The sequence below is a fragment of the Chlorocebus sabaeus genome, chromosome 26, assembly GCF_047675955.1.
Source record: "Chlorocebus sabaeus isolate Y175 chromosome 26, mChlSab1.0.hap1, whole genome shotgun sequence".
Taxonomy (NCBI): Eukaryota; Metazoa; Chordata; class Mammalia; order Primates; family Cercopithecidae; genus Chlorocebus; species Chlorocebus sabaeus.
In genome coordinates, this window is record NC_132929.1 from 20,989,104 (window position 1) to 21,012,366 (window position 23,263).

Sequence of the window (23,263 nt, forward strand, 5' to 3'; positions counted from 1 at the left end):
GTAACAACCCCTAGAATTTGCCTCTTTGATAATTTTGTTTCTAAGAGGTTTAAAAAATTATCAGAGGCCCTAGACCACTTATTTTCAAACTGTAGATTGTGATCCATTAATGAATCTTGATACCAATTTTGTGAATCTAGGTCAGTGTTAAAGAAAGAACAAAAGAAAAAAAAATAAGGACGTAAAGGAAAATAGAATACAGTAGAAAATCAGTTTGCATTGCAGATAGTATTGTTAAAATATTGATTTATAAAACTTTTATTTGTATGTATGCATGCATATATGTGTGTCTAAGTGTCATCTAACCTTTAGACACATTTTTTAAAAACCTTATGAACATATGTGGCTTTTTATATATTACTGCCCTGTTTCCCCCCACCATTGCCCCTGCTCCCTACACCATCAGACCCTAGACTTACTGTTAACATTCTAGGTTGGTTCCACCGAGAGTACATGTTTAAAACTCTTGTAATGGACAAGCGGAACTCACATTGGAATAATTTTCTTATTGATCCTAGGTGTCCTGGAGGACAGTGTTTTGGGGCCTCGGTCTTCAGTTTGTCTTTGGGATCTTGGTCATCAGAACTGATCTTGGATATAGTGCATTTCAGTGACTGGGAGAGCAGGTCCAGGTATGAGAAATTAAATGTGAGGGCTTTTCCCTTTTAGAACCCTAGAGAAAGGAGATTTGAGGGGAGCATGAGAAGATTAGGCTGTATCTTGTTAATGACGTGGTGGGAGATCTGGTTGGGAAAGGAGAGAGTGTATTAGGATACAGCTAAGAATATGAATAAAGAGCTCATGGGGACATAGCCTGCCCCTGGGCTGTCAAAGGGAGGCCAACCTCAGTAGCAACAGTAGGTCCTCAGGACGCATGGGGCTGGTCTCGTCTTCCTGTGTGTCCTTTTGGGTTTCATTCTTATTCTCTGTCTTTTTCTTTTTTTCCCTTCAGATTTTCCTGAACTACACTGTGGCCGGCTCCAGTTTTGTCTTTGGGGATACACTGATCAAGGATGTCTTTGCTTTTCAGGTGATACCTATTTTATGGGCAGGAATGACGGTCTGTGGAGGGGTGGAGGAATAAAGCGGAGGATGAAAGTGTGTGTCCAAGAGATCAGCCCCTGTGTACACCAATTTGACCCTAAGAAGAGGGTTTAACCCCATCAGTAAAGAAAATGGCGTCCATCTCCTTCCCTTTGGTCATTGCCATCCTAAAATTAGAAGAAATAGGAATTGGGGGAAAAGGGTCAGAAAACAGCTTGTGGTTTAGTACTGGTGGGATGATGGATTTAATACATTTTAAATGTATCCCTAAACTACTTTGTGTGGGTACTGAATACCTACACTGTATGAGATGCCCTTGGAATGCTAAGAGCTTAACTTAGAAGCCTAAAACACAGTCAGTTTACACAGAGTATGCAATGTAACATCTCACCACCTGCTCACCATTCTCATTACAGGCCTTACCAATCATCATTTTCTTTGGATGTGTGATGTCCATTCTCTACTACCTGGGTCTTGTGCAATGGGTGGTTCAGAAGGTGAGTCATTCTCCTACACCAGCCAGGAGACAGGCCTTCATCTTGTCATCTGTCAGCTTTGGAAAAATGCCCAGAGCTAGGGTCTAGAGTGTTAGAAACAATGGGGAAAGGCAGGCCCTCTCAAGCATGCCTGATAGCAAACCATCAGCCCAGGCCCTAGGTAGGCTGAGGGCAGAGCAGAGAGAAGATGAGCTGGACTGCCTTTGATACTGAGTTTTAATGTACTTGTTCTAAAGGCCATGAGTCCTGAATTCTGGTCACGGCTCTGTTTGTAAGTTGGTTTTTGGCCCTGGGCTTGCTGCTCTACTTCTCTAGGCCTCAGTTTCCTTATCAGTAAAATGAAGGAGGAGGAGTTTTGTGAGACGTTCTCCAAGATTCCTGCTAACATTAATGGTTTAGGTTTCTGTATTCTTCTAGGTCGCCTGGTTTTTACAAATCACTATGGGCACCACTGCCACAGAGACCCTGGCTGTGGCAGGAAACATCTTTGTGGGTATGGTAAGCATCTTGAGGCCTTTTGGTCTTGTTCTCTCTGAGGAACTGAGAATTTGGCACAAAACAAGAGTATGCTTTCCTTCTGAAAAGTCAAATATATGAAGACTGTGGGGCAGCCAATCTCAGATGAGAGAGAACTCAGCAGCTCAAAGAAGACGCTGCTCATTGCGTTCACCGTTTGTGCCTAATAACACTTCCCTGGTCATACTTAATCTGGAGGGATAGCCTTCACCACTTCTAACAACCACTTCCTATATAGGAATGTAGGGAATATCCTGGTCCAACTCGTATCCCCTTTTGGAGGCTATGAAGAGTGTTTGATCCTCATTCTGGTTTCTCCCTGTGACTCCCTGCGGTACTTGGTTTCCACGGTCTCTAAGGAGGACATCACTTGTCTTGCTTATGGCTAATGCCAAGGCTCTTCCTCATAATACTTGCTTGGTACATTCGTCTGTATGGAGTAGTGCTCCATATGTGCTACTGACCAGCTCAGTGTTGGGGACAATGACTTGTACATTCACAGGGAGTTAGTACTGAGGTCTTTCTCTCCCAAGGCTCTAGGTTGCTTCTGAAGTGTTCTCAGAGTACTTCTGGATACTTTATCATAGCACTCCACATTTTGCTGAAATTATTCATAATCAGCCTAGTTTCCTATGTGAGACTACAAGCTTCTAAGAGTAAGGACTTTGCCTTATTTATATTAATGTCCTTAGCATCTAGTACAGTGCTAGGCACATAGTTGGCACTTGTTAAATAATAGATATCATTATCTTAGGTCAGTGCTGGATATGGCTTACATAGATGACGCTTCATAATTTCATAACATTTTCACAAACATTATTTCTTTTGATTATTTCATAAACAGGGGGTTTGGATCATCTATTTGTATTTCATTTAATGAGTACTGTTTAAGCATCTAGTATGTTCTCATTAAGTGCACTGCATTCCATAAGTTTAGTAAGTGTGTGGTTTTACACATTGAGAATATACAAAGAAAAGATACCATTTCTCTTCTATAACATTTTAACATGTCAATAGATGAAACAAGCATGTATGGAAACGTGTGAGAACTATGCCAGCCAGGACATGATTGGGTGCCAGAGGAAGTAAAGCAGATGCTGGATGGGCCTGACAGCTGGGCTCCATGCTCACTAAGTGAAGCTGTGGCTCACTGAACAGTGCTCACACTGGATGGATGTGTGTCTAGAGGGTCCAGCCCCTGGGGCTGGGGTGGACACTCTGGCATGGGGAGTTGCTCCTTCTTGGAATCTGACTGTTTTCTCCATGTTTGTAGACAGAGGCACCTCTGCTCATCCGTCCCTACCTTGGGGACATGACACTCTCTGAAATTCATGCAGTGATGACTGGAGGGTTTGCCACCATTTCCGGCACTGTGCTGGGAGCCTTCATATCCTTCGGGGTAGGTATAGTCTGCTTGATCACTCCCAGGTGAGCTTGAGTTGGATTTGACAGAAACACTGATGCCTAAGTCTGGCTTCACAGGTTGATGCATCATCCCTGATTTCTGCCTCTGTGATGGCCGCCCCTTGTGCTCTCGCCTTGTCAAAGCTAGCATATCCGGAAGTGGAGGAGTCCAAGTTCAAGAGCAAGGAGGGGGTAAAGCTGCCCCATGGGTGAGTCCAAGGAGGCATATACTTTGGGAGATAGTGAGCTGTAGTTAAGAGTGGCACTGTGGTGGCAGAGACTTCAAGTCTCTCTGAGGGGGAATAATGTGATTCCATATTCCTTCTTGCCTATCTCTGATGCTTGCTAATCATGCTAGTTTTCTTCATTTAACCCTCCCCCCTGGCAGTAGCTTCTGCATGCCAGTACTCTCTGTCCTTGCCATCAGTGCAATTACATGACAATTATATCTGATATCGCTTCAGAGTAATTTCCACTAATAGGGTCTCTGAGGAACCCCGTCACCTTCTACATTGGCCTTGCACCCTCCTCCCACACGATAGGAACAGTGGGATTTCTCTTCTCTAAGGGGCTGAGACTACTGTAGACACTTTACTCTTGCCCTCTGCTCAATGACCACAGGAAGGAGAGGAATGTCCTGGAAGCTGCCAGCAACGGAGCCACAGATGCCATAGGCCTTGCTGCTAATGTAGCAGCCAACCTGGTTGCCTTTTTGGCTGTGTTGGCTTTCATCAATGCTGCCCTCTCCTGGCTGGGAGAACTGGTGGACATATAGGGGCTCACTTTCCAGGTAAAGGATTACATTTTTTGGGCTGTCCCTCTGGGATGTAGTTAGGTAGCCCTTCAACCATGCATGTCCTTCTGACCCACAGTAAGCCAAGAGAGAGCATGCATATAGAAGGGTGGAGGAGAGTGGGCCATGGCTCTAGAGAAGGTCCTTGGCACCTGACCTTTGTTATTAGTCCTTCCTCTTTCACTGGGATATCTCTCTTTCACTCAGGTCATCTGCTCCTATCTCCTAAGGCCCATGGTTTTCATGATGGGTGTAGAGTGGACAGATTGTCCAATGGTAGCTGAGATGGTGGGAATCAAGTTCTTCATAAATGAGTTTGTGGCTTATCAGCAACTGTCTCAATACAAGAACAAACGTCTCTCTGGAGTGGAGGAGTGGATTGAGGGAGAGAAGCAGTGGATTTCTGTAAGTGACAATCCAAAAAGCATAAACACCGTGAGGTCTCAACCATGGTTATCTGAGGGTAGACAGAAAGTGCCACACAGGTTTGTTGCAGACCTAACTACAAAGCGAGCAGAACAGCATACCTAGGAGCCTCGTTTGCAGCGCCTGAGCTATTATCAGTCTGCATGGTATTTTCCCCTGCCCGCCCCCACCACTGCCCCAACTCTGACCCAATTTCTCTCTATAATGTAATTGCTGGATCTTTACAGCTGGGGCAGTCCAGAGCAGACACTATCTTCTGGTGGCCTAAGGTCCCCTTCTTCATTTAAAAGTTTAAATTGCTCCAAATTAATATCCTTTTTCTTTCCCTTTGCCTCTTTCCTTTTCCTTTGTAATCCTCATTCTCAGGCCTTCTCCTTATTCATAGCCTTCAACAAGAACAGCGTTGGGCAATGAGGCCCATGGTGGTTTCCATGTCATTATCCCTATAGTAACTCAGGGAACAGATATTTTCTGAATAATCTTGGGAAACCATGGAAAAGATTGGGGGCTGTCAGTACGCTGGAACTTCTCTTGTGGTTATAACACTGCATGCATGGGACTGAATTTATTTACTTATTTATTTTTGTTTTCCCTAGGTAAGAGCTGAAATCATTACAACATTTTCACTCTGTGGATTTGCCAATCTTAGTTCCATAGGAATCACGCTTGGAGGCTTGAGTGAGTTCATCTATTTTCCCAGCTCCCCAGTAAGACAGCCAGATCCCAGCTTCTGCAGTGGGCAGTCCTGGTGCTTCAGTACAAGTTGGGATCAGACAGAGAAGCCATTGTGAAATGGACCCATTTCTTAGGCTGCAGACAACTTGGACCTAAGGCAGTTAGGCCCTTGAGATTATAAAGGGCTATGTATAGAGCCCTTTATAATCTCAACTTCAGTTACTTTTTCTGTTTGGATTGGAGGCCCCAAAAACTAATTTTATTTTACTTTTCTCTATGAAGAAGAAAATATAATGATATTATTTCAATTTTGCCATTAAACTGGAGGAGTGCATATGTAAATAAAGATATTTATTTATTTATTTGAGACAGAGTCTCACTCTATTGCCCAAGTTGGAGTGCAGTGGTGTGATCTCAGCTCATTTCAACCTCCACCTCCTGGGTTCAAGCGATTCTCGTGTCTCAGCCTCCTGAGGTGGGATTACAAGTGTGTGCCACAATGCCCACAATTTTTTTTTTTTTTTTTTTTTTTTTTTGTATTTTTAGAAGAGATCGGGTTTCACCATGTTGGTCAAGCTGGTCTTGAACTCCTGGCCTCAAGTGGTCTGCTGCCTTGGCCTCCCAAAATGTTGGGATAATAGGCGTGAGCCACCGCGCCTGGTCTTGTATTTTATTCAGTAGTGAAGACACTTTTTGAAATTAGGCTGCTCACTAGTCCTCATGGAAACACAAAGAATTAAAACAAATAAAAGCAGCAGGCACATAAGGCAGATAGATAGTAAGGGAGAGTGGTGTAAAGTGTTGGATTTAAATCTGCAAGTACCAAACATTAAAGGAGTGGGTCTTTGAAGCAGACACAGATGTATTTAGACTGTTGGAGATACTGCTGCATGGGGGTGATGGTTGGAGGAATAATATGAAGACAGTGGAATTGTCCTTGAGTGCAGGGGCACAGGGATGACTAGCAGATCCGAAGTTTGGAAGATCCAAGTTAGAAATGGATCTTAGGCTGGATGTGGTGGCTCACGCCTGTAATCCCAACACTTTGGAAGGCCAAGGCAGGAGGATTTCTTGCTGTAGGAATTTGAGAGCAGCCTGGGGCAACATGGTGAGAGTCTGTCTCTACGAAGAATTTAAAAGTTAGCCAGGCATATTGGCACATATGCCTGTAGTCCTAGCTACTTGGGAGGCTGAGGTGGGAGGATTGCTTGAACTGAGATCAAGGCTTCAGTAAGCTGTGATCGCACCCCTGCAGCCTGGCGTGGGTGACACAGGGAGGTCTGAAGGAAAGAAGGAGGGAAGGAAGGAAGGAAGGAAGGAAGGAAGGAAGGAAGGAAGGAAGGAAGGAAGGAAGGAAGGAAGGAAGGAAGGAAGGGAGGGAGGGAGGGAGGGAGGGAGGGAAGGAAGGGATTATAATAAGAAATATAGCTCAGTGTGTCCCTTTTTAAAGGCAATTATATTCTGGGGTAGAGTCATTTAATTCATGTATTTGGTAGCTGATTTAATTGAAAGGTGAAATAATTCCCTTTCAGTTTATCTTTTCCCCTTCTGTTAAACACCTGTCTCTATTGTTCTAGTCTTGATGCCTGATTACTGTCCGATTATGAGATTGCCATCTAGTAGTGGGATATGCACTGTGTGGCTAAGTCTTAGGTGAGTGTTGCTTTCCTTAGCCCTCTGTCTCAAAGTAGTCCATCTAATTCTGGTCCAGGCTTAACAGTGCATATCTCAAGCAGCGAACGCCAGGCATTTGTACCTGTCTGGAGCAACCCAGAGCCTTGCTTAATCCAGATATGTCTTGGGTATGGTCATAGAACCATTAAAGTGAGGGTCAGACACTCAATCCTTGATCTGAGGAAAGTCTAAGTTAGTGATCCCTCAGGACTAATGTACACACACACTTCTTAGGGCAACACTGGCCAGTCTCAGGTGGATGGTAATAAGGATGCTCTTCATCGGCTGTGTTTTGTTCCTCTGCGTTCTTCTAAGTGGGGGGATATACCTGATAGCCTGATGGGGAAAGGCTGAAGCTATTTTATTTTATTGTCTGCAGCATCAATAGCACCTCACCGGAAGAGTGACTTGTCCAAGGTTGTGGTCAGGGCCCTCTTCACAGGGGCCTGTGTATCCCTTATCAGTGCCTGTATGGCAGGTAGGTGCCTCAGCTCTGATGGAGATACCACTGCATGAGGGTGATGATTGGAGGAATAATATGGGGAAGGTGGAATTGTCCTTGACTACAGGGGCAGCAGAGATCACTTCCCTAGATCATGACAGGATGTCTTTCAGAATATTGATTCACCCATCCATTCCACAGATATATGGCAAAGGCGCCTAATCAACAGTGTCCACAATTCGTACCAAAAGAATAAAGAGCCTTGAGAAGCATGTGTCAGATCTTCCTCTCAGTATCTCTGTCTTCTTTATCCAGGAATCCTCTATGTCCCTAGGGGAGCTGAAGCTGACTGCGTGTCCTTCCTAAACACAAGTTTCACCAATAGAACCTATGAGACCTGCATGTGCTGCAGAGGGCTCTTTCAGAGGTGAGCACCAGAACCCCATTCCCGCATGAGAACGCACGGCCCTCAGGTCTCCAGGGTAATGCTGTTGAGGTTGAATAGAGTGTATGAGAATGGCCGTGAGTATTGGTAACGGCCTAGATCAATGTTCTTTTCTCTTATTGGGTGCATCTTCATTACTAGCTTAGTATGCTCCAGTGACAGGGTCTACCTGTGTCGGTGGGCCACTGAGAAGTAGAGCAGCAAGGGAAGAAGTAAAGAAAAATGGTTTCCCTGATAAGAAGTTACTCTACTGGCTGGGCATGGTGGCTCACACCCGCAATCCCACACTTTGGGAGGCTGAAGCGGGAGGATGACTTGAGCCCAGGAGTTCAGGACAAGCCTGGGCAACATAGCGAGACTTGTCTCTATTTTATATTAATTAAAAAAAGAAATTACTCTACTTATTGTGATTGGAATACAGATAGGTTATAGGTAGATTTAGCAATGGTTATAAGTGGCTAAAATATTAAACGCTTCTTCAGACAGAAATGAAGAAAACTGAGAGAGGATAAAGTTGAATTTATAAAATCATGATGAGCTCAGGTAGTGTAAAAACGAACTTGTTTACCAAAATCTAGAATATGAAAAGAAGGTAGTCTTGACGTAAGCTAGCTGGCATGGCGTCCTGCATTGCAGCGGGGCACGGGACTGCAATGGGCCTAGGTCGGATTTTCCAAGCCGCCAGGACTTTGTTCCCCGTGCCGGCCTCTTTCGCCTGCAGGGTCCACGCGGGGCCTGTCCGGCAGCACAGCACTGGGCCTTCCGAGCCCGGCGCGTTCCAGCCGCCGCCGAAGCCGGTCATCATGGACAAGCGCCGCCCGGCGGAACAGGAATGCAGGTTCTTGAGTCCTGAATTCATTCCTCGAAGGGGAAGAACAGATCCTCTGAAATTTCAAATAGAAAGAAAAGATATGTTAGAAAGGAGAAAAGTACTCCACATCCCGGAGTTCTATGTTGGAAGTATTCTTCGTGTTACTACAGCTGACCCATATGCCAGTGGAAAAATCAGCCAGTTTCTGCGGATTTGCATCCAGAGATCAGGAAGAGGCCTTGGAGCTACTTTTATCCTTAGGAATGTTATTGAAGGACAAGGTGTTGAGATTTGCTTTGAACTTTATAATCCTCGGGTCCACGAGACTGAAGTGGTCAAATTAGAGAAACGGCTGGATGATAGCTTGCTGTACTTACGAGATGCCCTTCCTGAATATAGCACTTTTGATGTGAATATGAAGCCAGTAGCACAAGAGCCTACCCAGAAAGTTCCTGTTAATGAGCTGAAAGTGAAAATGAAGCCTAAGCCCTGGTCTAAACGCTGGGAACGTCCAAATTTTGATATTAAAGGAATCAAATTTGATCTTTGTTTAACTGAAGAGCAAATGAAAGAAGCTCAGAAGTGGAGTCAGCCGTGGCTTGAATTTGATATGATGAGGGAATATGATACTTCAAAAATTGAAGCTGCAATATGGAAGGAAATTGAAGCGTCGAAAAGGTCTTGATTCTGAGAATGAATTTGGTTAGTTGCAGAAGATTGTTGGCTCTAAGAGGATATATTTTGAGACCAATTTAATTTCATTTATAAGAACATAGTAATTAAGTGACCTAAACATTCATTGTTTTAATACTTTTTTCTAAAATAAAACTTGTACACCAGTTTATTACTCTAAAAAGAGAATTACACATGCCAAATGGTCCGATGTCCATTTGCTTATTGGAGGTTAAGCTACAATAGAAGTCAGAGCATCACCAGAATGTTCTTTAATGAGCATGGAACCTGAGCAAGGGGAATAGTTGGGGTGATTTTTTGTAAATTGTGAAACAATTCATAAGCACAATAATGTATGATTTACAGAATAATAAAATAAACATTCATGTATCCACTATCAGGTTAAGAAATCGAACATTTAGTAATATGTAAGAATGTTAAGAAATAAAACATTTAATAAGAAAAAAAAAAGAAAAGAAGAGGGTATGTCATTAATCTAAAAGAACTAGTTTTGGAACACACAAAAGGAAAGATTTCAGGAACTAGAATGTTTGGTGCCTTCAAATCAAAAGGTGTGTGTGTATTGGTGGTGATATGTGCGTGAGTGAAGAGAGTGGTGGGAAAAAAGGCTGAGAGATCATAAGAAGCCTTGTATGAAATACTAAAGAATTTAGGTTTTGACCTGCTGAATTCCGAACACTGGCATGATCAACTATGCTGTTTCAACATATCATTTCGGTAGCCATTTGGATGGCAAGGAGACCAACAAACACCCTGCTGTAATAGTCCTAGTGAGAGATGGTAAGAATTGATACTAAGTGGTTGTAAGGTTGGAGATACACTAGATCCAGTAGAATCAATAGGATTGATCATTGGCTAGATAGGAGGCTAAGAGGTGGGGTGAAGAAGAGGAAGGAGTCTCAAATGACTGTCTCTTTTCTGGCATGAGCAAGTGGGTCTAAGGAGTGCCATTCATGCACAGAAGAGGAGGACTAGTTTCAGGAATGGGAGTAAAAGGGAGAGATTATGGCTTAATTCAGTTTTTGCTTTTTATATTTATTTATTTATTGTATGGAGATGGGGTCTCACTATGTTGCTCAGGCTGGTCTTGAACTCCTGGGATCGAGTGATCCTCCCATTTTGGCCTCCCAAAATGCTGGGATTACAGGCCTGAGCCACCATGCCCAGCCTTAATTCAGTTTTTGATGTGTTAACTTGGAGGTAGTTGCAGGACCACCCTGTGAAGGTAGTCAAAATTCACCTCAGTATGCTCACTGGAGCATACTAAGCTAATAATGAAGATGCACCCAATAAGAGAAAAGAACACTGATCTAGGCTGTTACCAATACTGACAGCCCTTCTCATACACTCTATTCAACCTCAACAGCATTACCCTGGAGACCTGAGGGCTGTGCGTTCTCACACGGGAACTTCAAGAGAGAAATCAGAGCTGGAGATAAATTTAAAAGTTATAGGCTAGACACAGTGGCTCACACCTGTAATCCTAGCACTTTGGGAGGCCAAGGCAGGAGGATCGCTTGAGCTCAGGAGTTCAAGACCAGCCTGGGCAACATGGAGAAACCCCATCTCTACTAAAACAAAACAAAATAAAATAAAACAAAACTAGCCAGGCATGGTGGTGTGTGCCTATAGTCCCAGCTACCTGGGGAGGCTGAGGTGGCAGGATCACTTCAGCCCAGGAATTAGAGACTGCAGTGAGCCATGATCCACTGCAGTCCAGTCTGGGTGACAGGGTGAGACCCTGTCTCAAACAAACAAAGATTTGGAAGTTATTAAGTGGTCTGTTCACTATACAGGTAGATATTCAGGTGCTAGCTGCTTGACAGGTTACTGGGCCAAGTTCATGAATGTTGCCCCTCCTGTGTTTGGAGGTTATCATCAGAGAAGGCAACTAATGTATTTTTTTTAAAAAATCCTTTTGATGCACTATTAAAGATGAGGTATGAGCTGGATTCATCATTGCTCTGGCATAGTTTTGATTCTTTTTTTTTTTTTTTTTTTTTTGAGACACAGTCTCGCTCTGTTGCCCCAGCCGGAGTGCAGTGGCACAATCTTGGCCCAGGCTCAAGCAATCCTTTTATGTCAGCCTCCTGAGTAGCTGGGACTACAGGCCAGGCGCATGTCACCGTGCCTGGTTAATTTTTACTTTTTGTAGACACGGACGTTCGTCATGTTGCCTGATTCTTATGTTCTTGTGGCATTTTGGTGGATTTTCTAAAGCCACATACTGAAGATCATTAGCATCTAGAATATGAAAGACATAATGTTTTTGTCCAATTAATTTACACTAATTAAGTGTAAGCTGTTTTCAAGAGGAAGGTGGCCTTGGAATACCACCTTACTTTTTAGAATCAATTCAATACTAAATCATTATAAGCCATACATTTTGACTCAGGGATATCTGGAAATTTCCAAATGGTCTGTGGTTAGGAGTTGGGCAAAGGAGCAGACACACATAGTTGAGGGTTTCTTGCCAGTATTATCTTGGGAATGAATGAGAAAAGAAATGTAATTGGGTTCTGTTTATTTGGTCATGGTTGATGGATCAATTTTCAGGTTTTTGTTTTTGTTTTCAGCTGCTTAGTATAACTTATTGATATGTTTTGTTGCTTTGTTCCTGTCTGACCCTGCTATGTACCTCTCTGGTTTTTCGTTGCAGTACTTCTCTGAATGGCACAAACCCTCCTTCTTTTTCTGGTCTCTGGGAAGACAAGGAGTTCAGTGCTATGGCCCTTACTAACTGCTGTGGATTCTACAACAATACCGTCTGTGCCTAAGGCTGCTTCATCTATTTCCATAACAGTTTTGATCTTATCAGCTTTGTGATTGCAAAGGTGTTTATGTACTCAGGGTTCCCACAACTCACTCACCAAGATCTTTAACAGTAAATAACAGTAAATGTTAAAAGATTCATTTTGGGCCAGGCGTGGTGGCTCATGCCTGTAATCCCAGCACTTTGGGAGGCTGAGGTAGGTGGATCACAAGGTCAGGAGATGAAGACCATCCTGGCTAACACGGTGAAACCCCGTCTCTACTAAAAATACAAAAAATTAGCCACAGGGGGGTGGCAGGCACCTGTAGTCCCAGCCACTCGGGACGCTGAGGCAGGAGAATGACGTGAACTCGGGAGGCGGCGCTTGCAGTGAGCCGAGATTATGCCACTGCACTCCAGCCTGGGCGACAGAGCGAGACTCCGTCTCAAAAAAAAAAGATTCATTTTGGTTCACTGTATCTCAATAATGAAAAATAGCTTTTGTTTTTCCATTATTTGGCTGAACTAAAAAATGACATTCCTCATGGGCGCTGCCTGAACTTTTATTTGAAAAAATAAGTATTACTATATCAAAAAAGTCTTACAAATCATGCTCCTAGCTGCCACCTTAAAAATAATGTGATGCAGTGTGCTATAAATGTGATTTAGTATGTAATGTGCCTGGGACGGGAGAGAAGCTATATTTCTTGGCGTTGCGGATGAGCCGGATTTATATTACTGATGTTACATTTGAAAGGTATATGAATCTTTAGTGATAAGATTTTTCTGGTTGTCAAACATTTGTAAATCTGCAAACTTCTTAACAACATTACACAGTAAACAAAAAATACTTCCTGTATACTAAGGAAGACTTCTAGGGAATATCCATTTCTTAAAGGCCATTACTTTGTTGTAGTATTCTGCTTTAGTGCTAGCCACATTTGCTCCAACTTTATGAGGAAGCCTTTAAAACAGTAATTTTCAGTGGGAAGGGGGCCAATCTTGCTTTTCAGAGGACATCCGACAGTATCTCCAGACATTATTGGTGATTGAAGTGGGAGGATGCTACTGACATCTAGTGAGTAGAGGCCAATATTGCTACTAAAATTCCTGTAACCAAAGGTCAGCTCTCCCACAACAAAGAATTACCGGGTCCCAAATGTGAATTGTGCTGAGACTCAGAAACTCTGATTCAAAATATTTACTATATTTAATAGTATTTATTATATTAATATTATGGCCTTAAGGAAGGGTTTCAAAAGGATATAGGAGTTCCTCAAAAAGTTAAACACAGAATTACCATAGAGCCCCACAATTCCACTCCTACATATATATATTCAAAAGAATTGAAACTAAGTTCTCAAACAAGTACATGTACATGCATGCTCACAGTAGCATTATACACAATAGCCAAAAATTGGATACAGTCTAAATGTCCATCAATGGATAAATTGTGTTACATACACACAACGGAATTTTATTCACCCAAAAAAAAGAAGTACTGATTTATGCTATGTAGAAGAAACCCAAAAACATGCTAAATTAAAGAAGCCAGACACAAAAGGCTTATTATTGTATGATTCCATTTAGATGAAATATTCACAATATTTAAATCCATAGAAGGGAGATTGGTGGTTGCCAGGGCCTGGGGGAGGAGGGATCAGAGAGTGACTCCTTAACGAGTTTGGGGTTTTCCTTTGGGGTGACAGGAATGTTTTGGAACTAGACCGAGGTGGTGGTTGTGCAACATTGTGAATGTTATGTCACTGAATTGTTCACTTTAAAATGGCTGTTTATGTTATGCGAATTTTACCTCAATAAAAAATTTTTTAGAAGGATTCAGGTACTTGTATCTTCCCTTAGCTAATCTACCTCCTTCAATTTCCCAATTCTCTGAGCTCAGAACCACTTGGTCGTCTTCTCAGTCTCCATTCCTATTTTCTCTCCCGTTTTCCAAACTTGACAGAAAAAGGAAACTTCAATAAATTGTTTCTTGAACTACAGATGAATATTACTCCATGCCTGGTTTATTCTGAGAGGCAGCAGAATGCAATGGTTGGTAGTATTAGACGCCAGATTACTTGAATTCTGATTCAAGCTCTGCCAGTTATCACTAAGGTGATTTTGGACAAGTTCCTTAACTTCTCTGTGCCTTGGCATCCTCATCTATAAAATAAGGATAGTGAGACCCACCTTATAGGTAAAGATAGTGACATTGCTGTAAAGGGATTACCTGTTTTCTGTTGCTCATAACAGAATATGTGAAACTGGGTGATTTATAAAGAAAAGAAATTTATTTCTTAGAGTTATGGAGGCTGAGAAGTCCAAGGTCATGAGGCCACACCCAGTGAGGGCTTCTTGCCAGTGGGGACTGCAGAGTGCAGGGGCGGTGCAGGGCATCACATGGTGAGGGGCTCAGTGTGCTAGCTCAGGTCTCCTCTTTTTATAAAGCCACCAGTCCCTCTCCGTGATAACCCATTAACTCATGAATGGATTGGTCCATTCAGGACGGCAGAGCCCTCATGACCCAATCACGTCTTCAAGACCCCATTCTCAATATTGCCACACTGGGGATTACGTTTCAACATGAGTTTCCGAGGCGGCATTCAAATCACAGCAGGGAACAAGAGTGACTGCTCGCTCCAAGTCTAATGTAAGGTTAGCTATTACTATTAGTTGTTACTAATACTATACTTACTATAATGCTATAGTAATAGTATTATAGATTATAGTAGTAATAATACCATTACTACTATTTAGGAACCTGAGTTCATGGCTATCGATTTGTTGAGTAATGTATGAAATTCAGTTCACACAAGGAAGCATGAGAGAAGGGGGCTCTTTATCTCCCTCCCGGGCGGCGGTCAACTTTTTAATTCGGTTTTTAATTCTCAGGTTCCTACTTAAAGTAAACTTGGCCTAAACTCTCCCTCGTAAAGGGCTTCTCTGTAAATGCGGGAGGCATGCCAATCTCAACACCAGTGTCTGCAGAACACTGTCAAAGGCAGGAGGCAACAGCAAAAACAGGTGCTCACTGCGTCCTCCACAAACGCGACTGGGCGAGAGGCGCTGCCAGGCGAGGGCGGAAGTGATCTGAGCGGGTGTGGGTCGCCCTGGTTGGGTGAAAGGGCCAGTCAATCCTGGGAGGCCCAAAACCGGGACCAATCGCTCTTCGGCTCCGCCCTGGGTGCGAGGAAAACACGCCCACCCCGCGTTCTGGGCGGTGCCACGGCGCACGCGCGTTCCTGCCGCAGCTAGTCTACCCGGTTCCTGATCCCGGACGCTGAGAGGAAGAGCAGGCGGAGCGGGAGAGTACTGAGAGAAAAAGACGGAACAGCGCTGTGTTGGGCGAGGAGTAGTAGCTGGGATGAGGAGAGGAGAGAGACAGGCTGCGTCACCGAATGGGCAGTCTGTTATCTTAAAGTACGCCGTAAAGCCTCTCTTTTGCCTGTTGTTTTACAGCCTGACCTTTTTGCTTTATGTGTATGGACATCTTTCTAGGCCAGTACTTACAGAGCTACCTCATTTTATTTATTTATTTATTTGTTTGTTTGTTTGACACAGGGTCTGGCTCTGCTGCCTAGGCTGGAGTGCAGTGGCACGATCTGGGCTTACTGCAGCCTCCACATCCCTTCAAGCAATCCTGCCTCCACCTCCCTAGATGCTGGGACCACAGGCATGTGCGAATTTTTTTTTTTGTTTTGTAGAGACAGGGTCTCGCCATGAACGTTTGTGTCTCGTGAAATTCATATGTTGAAATTCTCCTCCAGGGAGATATTAGGAGATGGAACAAGAGGGTGGAGCTTTTATGGGAGGGATTAGGTCATGAGGGTGAAGCCCTCATGAGTGGAATTAGTGCTCTTATTAAAAAGGCCTGAGAGAGGTCCCTTACCCCTTCTGCCATGTGAGGTTACTGTGAGATGATGGCTGTGAGATGATGATGAGGAACTGGCCCTCATCAAACACCAGATCTTCTAGTGCTTTGATCTTGGACTTCCTATCTCCAGAATTGTGAGAAAAGAATTTCTTTAGTTTAAAAGACGCCTAGTCAAAGGTATTTTATCACAGTAACCTGTGCAGACTAAGACAAATAGTTTCTCCGTATCTCTACCATAAATTTATTATATTTCTTTTCAGTGGCACCTGGCTCCATGTCCTGTATATGTCTGACTTGTAGAGGCCAGAGGTAGGCTCAGAAGGATGGGGTTAGGGGATGGGTTAGGTCCAGCTGGTAGTTGATGAGGGTGGCCTGAGGGATCCAGACAGGAAGCTCCATGCTGTGTTTATGGTATAAGGCCAAAGATCAGAACTGATGGAGCCAAATCTGTTCTCAGGTAATGGGAGTGAGGTAAATCCAGTAATGGGGAACTAGGTCATCATATCGTTTTTGTTTTGTTTTGTTTTGTTTTTTTGAGATGGGGTCTCACTTTGTCACCCAGGCTGGAGTGCAGTGGCACCATCTCAGCTCACTGCAGCCTTCACCTTCCAGGCTCAAGTGATCCTCCCACCTCAGCCTCCCGAGTAGCTGGGAGCACAGGTGCATGCCACCATGCCTGGCTAATTTTTGCATTTTTGGCAGAGATGGAGTTTCACCATGTTGCCCAGGCTGGTCTTGAACTCCTGAGCTCAAGCAATCCACCTGCCTCGGCCTTCCAAGGCAACTGCACCCAGCCAGGTCATCAAATACTTTCAACACAATTGCCAGACACTCAGGATAAACGTCTGTCATCAACAGGAAAGCATAGTTTAGGAAATTGATTCAAAATTACCTAAATAAAATATATGTTACCTCTTATATTTTCATTAGACTGAGTAACTTTGATCAGTTTCTGTTTTTAAAAACTCAGCTCTTGCTTCCAGACAAGCAAATGGTGTATTTCTTTAAAGCCCAAAATTTACTTTGTGATTGTCTCAAGGTTCATGCCTCTCACATTCATCAGTAGATTTCCCTTGACTATAAAAATCCTTTCCATAAATTCGAAGCAGGAATCAAAACATAATATTGAAGCAGTTTAACAAATACAGAGTGGAAAGGTTTTTTTGCTGAAATTGTATTTCCACTTGTCAAGAGCTGTTGTTCCCTGAAGGGAGGTAAACATTATGACTGTGGCATTGAGTGCCTCATTAAGAAAAATGGGAGGAGAGAGCCCTGTTTTTCATGGTGACAAGATTCAGATTTGAACTCTTCATTAAATTAAGAATATTTCTTTATGATTAACCAAACTCAGAGGACAGTGTCACAAATTTAGCACAGAAGAGATTTTCTTCAGACACTTGACAGTTGAGGGCTCCTGTATTCATGGTTTTGGAAGCAAACGTATGACTCTCTGAATGGGCCAACTGTCTTTGAGCTATGTGACTATAATTTATAGAACAAAAACCAGTATCAGTTTATTTCCTTGGTAGATTTCAGAGACAAGCTAAATATTTAAAAGAATGTTTTAGGGTGGCTAGAGAATGGAAAGCATTATCACTAGTCCTGTTTTTATAAAAGCAAAACACTCCATTGCATAACTCTTTGCTGCCTAGAGGGTGGTCACCATTCTTGTGGACTAACTGCAAAGCCATGTGCTGCCTGGCTGCCTCATGCGGCTGCGGACCACAGCTCATGGCACTGGTGAACTGCTTAGATTTGGCTGACTGTGCCAGCGTGTACGACTGAGCACAGTGGCCCTCAACAAAGGCTTAGAAGGGGTGGGGAACATGCTGCTACCAGCCATATCGTGTAAGAATCACACACACAAAATCTACTCAATTACTATTCATAATGATAGCTGACATTTACTGAGTGCCTACTAACTGCCAGGCATTGGATATTAATTGACCAAATTCTCACAAAAACTCTATGAGGTATCTCACAGTCATAAAGCCACAGCCACAGCCCCTGCTGCTAACCTTCCCCCACACACCGAGAGGCCCCCACGTGGTACTGACTCAGGAGGAAAGACTGAAACACATTGGCCAAAATGGACTGCAGAGGCTCTGTCTTCCTGAGAAGCTTCCTGGAGGAGTGGGTACTACAACCCGGAAGTGTGGGAGAGTTCATGTCTAGGGTAAGGTAAACCTTGACCACTAAGAGACAGGAGACAAAAAGAAGCCAGCACTGTTCACCCTTCCTCCCATGAGAGGCAGTGACTTCATAGGTACTCTGTGGAGATGCCCTGGAAGGCCAGGCAAGCATCTTTGTTTGCAGTGAAGCTGTGGCCATCTTGGTAGCACATCTCTTTGTTTGGTTTTACATCTTCCCTACCTCACTTCTTTTTTCTCCTCGTACTTTCTTCCCTGCAATTTCACCAATCAATAAAGCACCCACCACAGAATTGTGCATACTTTTGCTTTAAACTTTTCTTGAGGCTGTAGGCTCAAAAATGCTAGTACCAGGAGTAGTCTTTAAAATCAGACCCTTAAAGGTGGGATTTTAGAGACCAGCCCACCTATCTAAAGGCAATCAGAACTGTTTTCCCAGTGGTAAACAGGATAGTAATAACCCTGCCATGCAGGGGCATGCATGACAATTACTAAAGCTTTCACCTCCAGTTGACTTGGATGAGGTGCAGATAGAAGATAAGGAATTAGGATATTATGTGGATGCTGTATTTGATCAGTATGGGAGCAATAATAATGATACAGTGTGGGGAATAGACTGGCTGCTCTTGAGAGCATTGGAAGTCTTGGAAAAAGAAAATGATAGTTCAAAGCAGCATTTTGCCAATTGAGTAACAATATGAAAGCCAGAGGAGTTCTACGGCAGCCATGAAGGAGACTCATCTCTTGCAGCAGTAGGTTAGACACTGTTGAAAACAATGAGAACACTTGGACACAGGGTGGGGAACATCACACACCCGGGCCTATAGTGGGGTGGGGGGAGGGGGGAGGGATAGCATTAGGAGATATACCTCATGTAAATGACGAGTTAATGGGTACAGCACACCAACATGGCACATGTATTCATATGTAACAAACCTGCACGTTGTGCACATGTACCTTAGAACTTAAAGTATAATTAAAAAAATAAAAATTAAGTTAAAGAAAATTAGGTTCAGGGCCAGGTGCAGTGACTCACGCCTATAATCCCAGCACTTTGGGAAGCCGAGGTGGGCAGATCATCTGAGGTCAGGAGTTTAAAATCAGCCTGGCCAACATGGCGAAACCCCATCTCTACTAAAAATGCAGAACTAGCTGAGCATGGTGGTGCATGCCTGTAATCCCAGCTGCTCGGGAGGCTGAGGCAGGAGAATCACCTGAACTGGGAGGCAGAGGTTGCAGTGAGCCGAGATCGTGCCATTGCACCCCAGCTTGGGCTACAAGAGGGAAACTCTGTCTCAAAAAAAAAAAAGAAAGAAAAAAAGAAAAGAAAACTAGGTTCAGGATCCAGAATGGCAAAGCTGCTAAAGGGATTGAATGCATAGCTTCGACAGCTTTCCCATGTGAAGGTATTTTCCAGAAAGGAAAAATGTGAGGCATTAAGACCTGAATAAGAAATATGTGAGTGTATGAGCCTCAAAATCTTGAGCTCCTAATGGTCCCTAAATCTTCCTGACCAGCAGAAGCAGTCCCTTTTCTCTCTTATTTATTTATTTATTTATTTATTTATTTATTTATTTATTATGCTGTCAGCAAAGCCCTTTTCTCCTAAGGAAAACAGCCTCCCCTTGCCCATCTGAACTAGGTCATTGCAGAATAACTTTTATTCTCCATAAGATAAGCCTCCATTCCCTCCCTTTTTTGCCTCCAGTCTGGTAATCTGTGCCAGAGCTCAGCACAGCCTGAGCAGGGAAGTACAGGTCCTGCTCTAGGAGTTAGCCGCCATTCCAGAGGAAATGTAGGACCTGGAGAATACGTAAGACCTGAGGACTAAACTCTGATTTTTATATCTGCCCAAATTCCTACCTAAGGGGTCTAGGGAGTCATATCCTACAAGCCATAAATTTTCATCAGATGGGTTTTATTTGACCCTATATATCGTGACTTACTTTTCAATCACTCTGGCATAACATTGAGACAAGGAAGAAATATTTAACCCCAAAATATATTTCCTTACCATACCTTGAAATTGCCCTGCAAAGTCTCTTGTGGGAAAATTATACATCCTGTAGAGAATCCCCTTTCCCCTTTGTTTTCCTTCCTTCCTTTCCAGATCCAGGAGATAATCAGCTAAGAGCCAGGTACCCTTTTAGGTCTAATAAGAAACATTTTATAACCTGCTCTCTCTCAAGTCTGCTGAGAGATTCCTCTGCACAATAAAACTTGGTCTCTCCATAATCCTCTTTGTTAACCTGAACATTCCTTTCCATTGATCCCAGGTCTTCAGATAAACTCAACCAATTGTCAACCAGAAAATGTTTAAATCTACCTATACCCTGAAGTCCCCGATTTGAGTTGTCCTGCCTTTCTGAACCAAACCAATGTCTTTTCTTTTCTTTTCTTTTCTTTTTGAGATGGAGTTTTGCTCTGTCGCCCAGGCTGGAGTCCAGTGGCACAATCACGGGTCACTGCAACCTCTGCCTTCTGGATTCAAGCAATTCTCCTGCCTAAGCCTCCTGAGTAGCTGGGATTACAGGTGCATGCCACCACGCCTGGCTAATTTTTATATATTTGGTATAGATGGGGTTTTGCCATGTTGGTCAGGCTGGTCTCGAACTCCTGACCTCAGGTGTTCCGCCTGCCTCAGCCTCCCATAGTGTTGGGATTACAGGCATAAGCCACCATGCCCGGCCCAATGTATTTCTTAAATGTATTTGATTGATGTATCATGCCCCCCTAAAAATATATAAAACCAAGCTGTACCCCAACCACCTTGGGTACATGTTCTTAGGATCTCCTGAGGGCTGTGTCACAGGCCATGATCACTCATATTTGGCTCAGAATAAATCTCTTAAAATATTTTACACAGTTTGACTCTTTTTGTCAACAGAATCAGGGTAATATAGGTGGGAGCAGATCTTGAAAATGTAAGACTGGGGAGAAAGAGAGAGTGAGTGCATAAAATGAGGTTTTATAAGAGAGAATTCATTACATGAAGGCATGCACTCATGAGTGGTTATCCAGTGTTTTGGCAAGAGCACTTGAGGTCACTATAAATAGTTTGTTGTGATGTTTCCTTGAAGCTTGGAAAGGTGGTAGACACACCAGAAATAATCTTGGCATTGCACTGGGGAAGAGATCAAAAGTCATAGGAAAGTGAGAACGTTAGAATATATTTACCATGTATTCAGACCTGCTAACCCACCACCTGTCTCTATACTCCAAGAGGCCAGGGAACTTCCTTGTACTAAGGAATAAGAAATACATTGGTGAAAGGAGACCTGTCAAGGCCAAGAGTGGGGGATACTGCCATGGAACATAGATCTCTAGTATCAAAAGGGATGATGGAATTCCAGAATACCAGAAGCCAAATAATAACACCCAACTAACAGAGCAAAGGTAAATACAATTACCATAATGGGTAGCAATGCCAGTGTGACAATCAAGGTGCCTTGACCCACAAATATTTTTGGCAACAATCAGTAGATTTGCTTATTCCTAGGGTGGAGACAGATGGACAACCTTGTAGGATATTACTTAATTTATAAAATAAATGCACGAATTGGTAAGCAGAAGGCTGACATCAGCCTTCGCAATGGAACATTGCTATCCCTCAGCTAGTTTCCAAATCGAAGTCAGTTTACAAACCCAGAGCCCACTGATTGAAGGGCAGCCTGAGTCCCCTTGAGAAGGAAACTCCAAAACTACCATAAGGATATACATTAATATTTTTAGAATCCCTCTCTAATTTTCCAAAGACAGCTACACTGGGTAAAGGAGAATACCTAGATGTTCTTTTTTTTTTTTTTTTTTTTGAGACAGAGTCTGGCTCTGTCGCCCAGGCTGGAGTGCAGTGGCCGGATCTCAGCTCACTGCAAGCTCCGCTCCCGGGTTCCCGCCATCCTCCTGCCTCAGCCTCCCGAGTAGCTGGGACTACAGGCGCCACCACCGCGCCCGGCTAGTTTTTTTGTATTTTTTAGCAGAGACGAGGTTTCACCGTGTTTGTCAGGATGGTCTTGATCTCCTGACCTCATGATCCGCCTGTCTCGGCCTCCCAAAGTGCTGGGATTACAGGCTTGAGCCACTGCGCCCGGCCAGAGAATACCTATATGTTCTGAGAGCTGGTATCAGGGGACCTGAAATGTTATCATGCCCTGTAGTTAGATTGGTGGTTTCCTGAGTCCAGGTGATGAATAGACCCCCTGGCTCAAGATTATATCACAATGTATCCAGAGGTTTTGCAAACTGGCCTTAAGTTTATGTCCCTGGTTTCTGAAAGTATAATTGAGATAGATACACTTAGAATCTGGGAAAATTGTCACTTTGGTTTTCTGACCTGTGAAATAAACTTCTTTATGGTAGTAAAGGCCCAATAAAAGCTACCTTCTGCCCCTGGTTAAGATACTAAATCACAAGTATTACCATATCCCAAGAGGAATTGCAGAGATTAGCACCAACATCAAAGACTTAAAGTGGGCTTGTGGCATAATCCTAGCACTTTGGGAGGCCAAGGTGGGAGGATTGCTTGAGCCCAGGAGGTTGAGGCTGCAGTAAGCTGTGATTATGCCACTGAACCCCAGCCTGGGCAACAGAATGAGACCCTGTCAAAAAAAAAAAAAAAAGACTTAAGAGTGTCCTGGGTTGGTGTTCCCAGTCATATTCCAATTCAGCTAGATAGACAGTGCAGCGGGCGTGTGCTGGGCCCAGATTCCCATTCAGTTCACTTGTGTTTAACAGCACAGATAAATAATGGAGGGTGGTAACAGACTGCCATAAACTTAACTGAGTCATTGCCTCAGTTGCAGTTCCTATCTTTGTTAGAGGGAATCAACACACCTTCTGGTATTTGATATGTGGCTGTTGATTTGATAAATGCTTTATTCTCAATCATGGGTTAGCTAACTTTTCCTCTAAAAGGCAAGACAGTAAATATTTTAGGCCTTGCGTGCCATCTAATCTCTGTTGCACCTAGTCAATTTAGCTGATTTTGTGTCAAAACAGCAATATACAGCATGTAAATGAATGAGCATGGCTGTGTTCCAATAAAATTTTATTTATAGAAACAGT

At 43.4% G+C, this 23,263-nt stretch overlaps 1 protein-coding gene, 1 long non-coding RNA gene and 1 pseudogene across 3 annotated transcripts in view; all 3 read left to right on the forward strand.

Annotated features, from left to right (window-relative positions):
- SLC28A2 (solute carrier family 28 member 2) overlaps nt 1–13,441 on the forward strand; it is an 81,085-nt gene extending 67,644 nt beyond the window's left edge. Inside the window, 12 exon segments of the mRNA XM_073012140.1 lie at nt 519–632; nt 953–1,030; nt 1,461–1,541; nt 1,959–2,039; nt 3,331–3,456; nt 3,540–3,670; nt 4,083–4,251; nt 4,462–4,659; nt 5,277–5,358; nt 7,409–7,507; nt 7,787–7,898; nt 12,080–13,441. Of these exon segments, the coding sequence (XP_072868241.1) occupies nt 519–632; nt 953–1,030; nt 1,461–1,541; nt 1,959–2,039; nt 3,331–3,456; nt 3,540–3,670; nt 4,083–4,251; nt 4,462–4,659; nt 5,277–5,358; nt 7,409–7,507; nt 7,787–7,898; nt 12,080–12,197 (1,389 nt within the window). The 3' untranslated portion in view covers nt 12,198–13,441.
- LOC103245701 (large ribosomal subunit protein bL19m pseudogene) lies at nt 8,519–9,883 on the forward strand (annotated as a pseudogene).
- A 1,880-nt stretch (nt 13,442–15,321) lies between the features above and the next one.
- LOC103245700 (uncharacterized) overlaps nt 15,322–23,263 on the forward strand; it is a 69,428-nt gene continuing 61,486 nt past the window's right edge. Inside the window, exons 1-2 of one of the 2 annotated variants that reach the window (XR_012091478.1) lie at nt 15,322–15,595; nt 15,737–15,848. This is a non-coding gene — a long non-coding RNA (uncharacterized lncRNA). The remainder of the gene's footprint in view (nt 15,596–15,736; nt 15,849–23,263) is intronic. The other variant, XR_005244307.2, reaches the window with a different exon arrangement.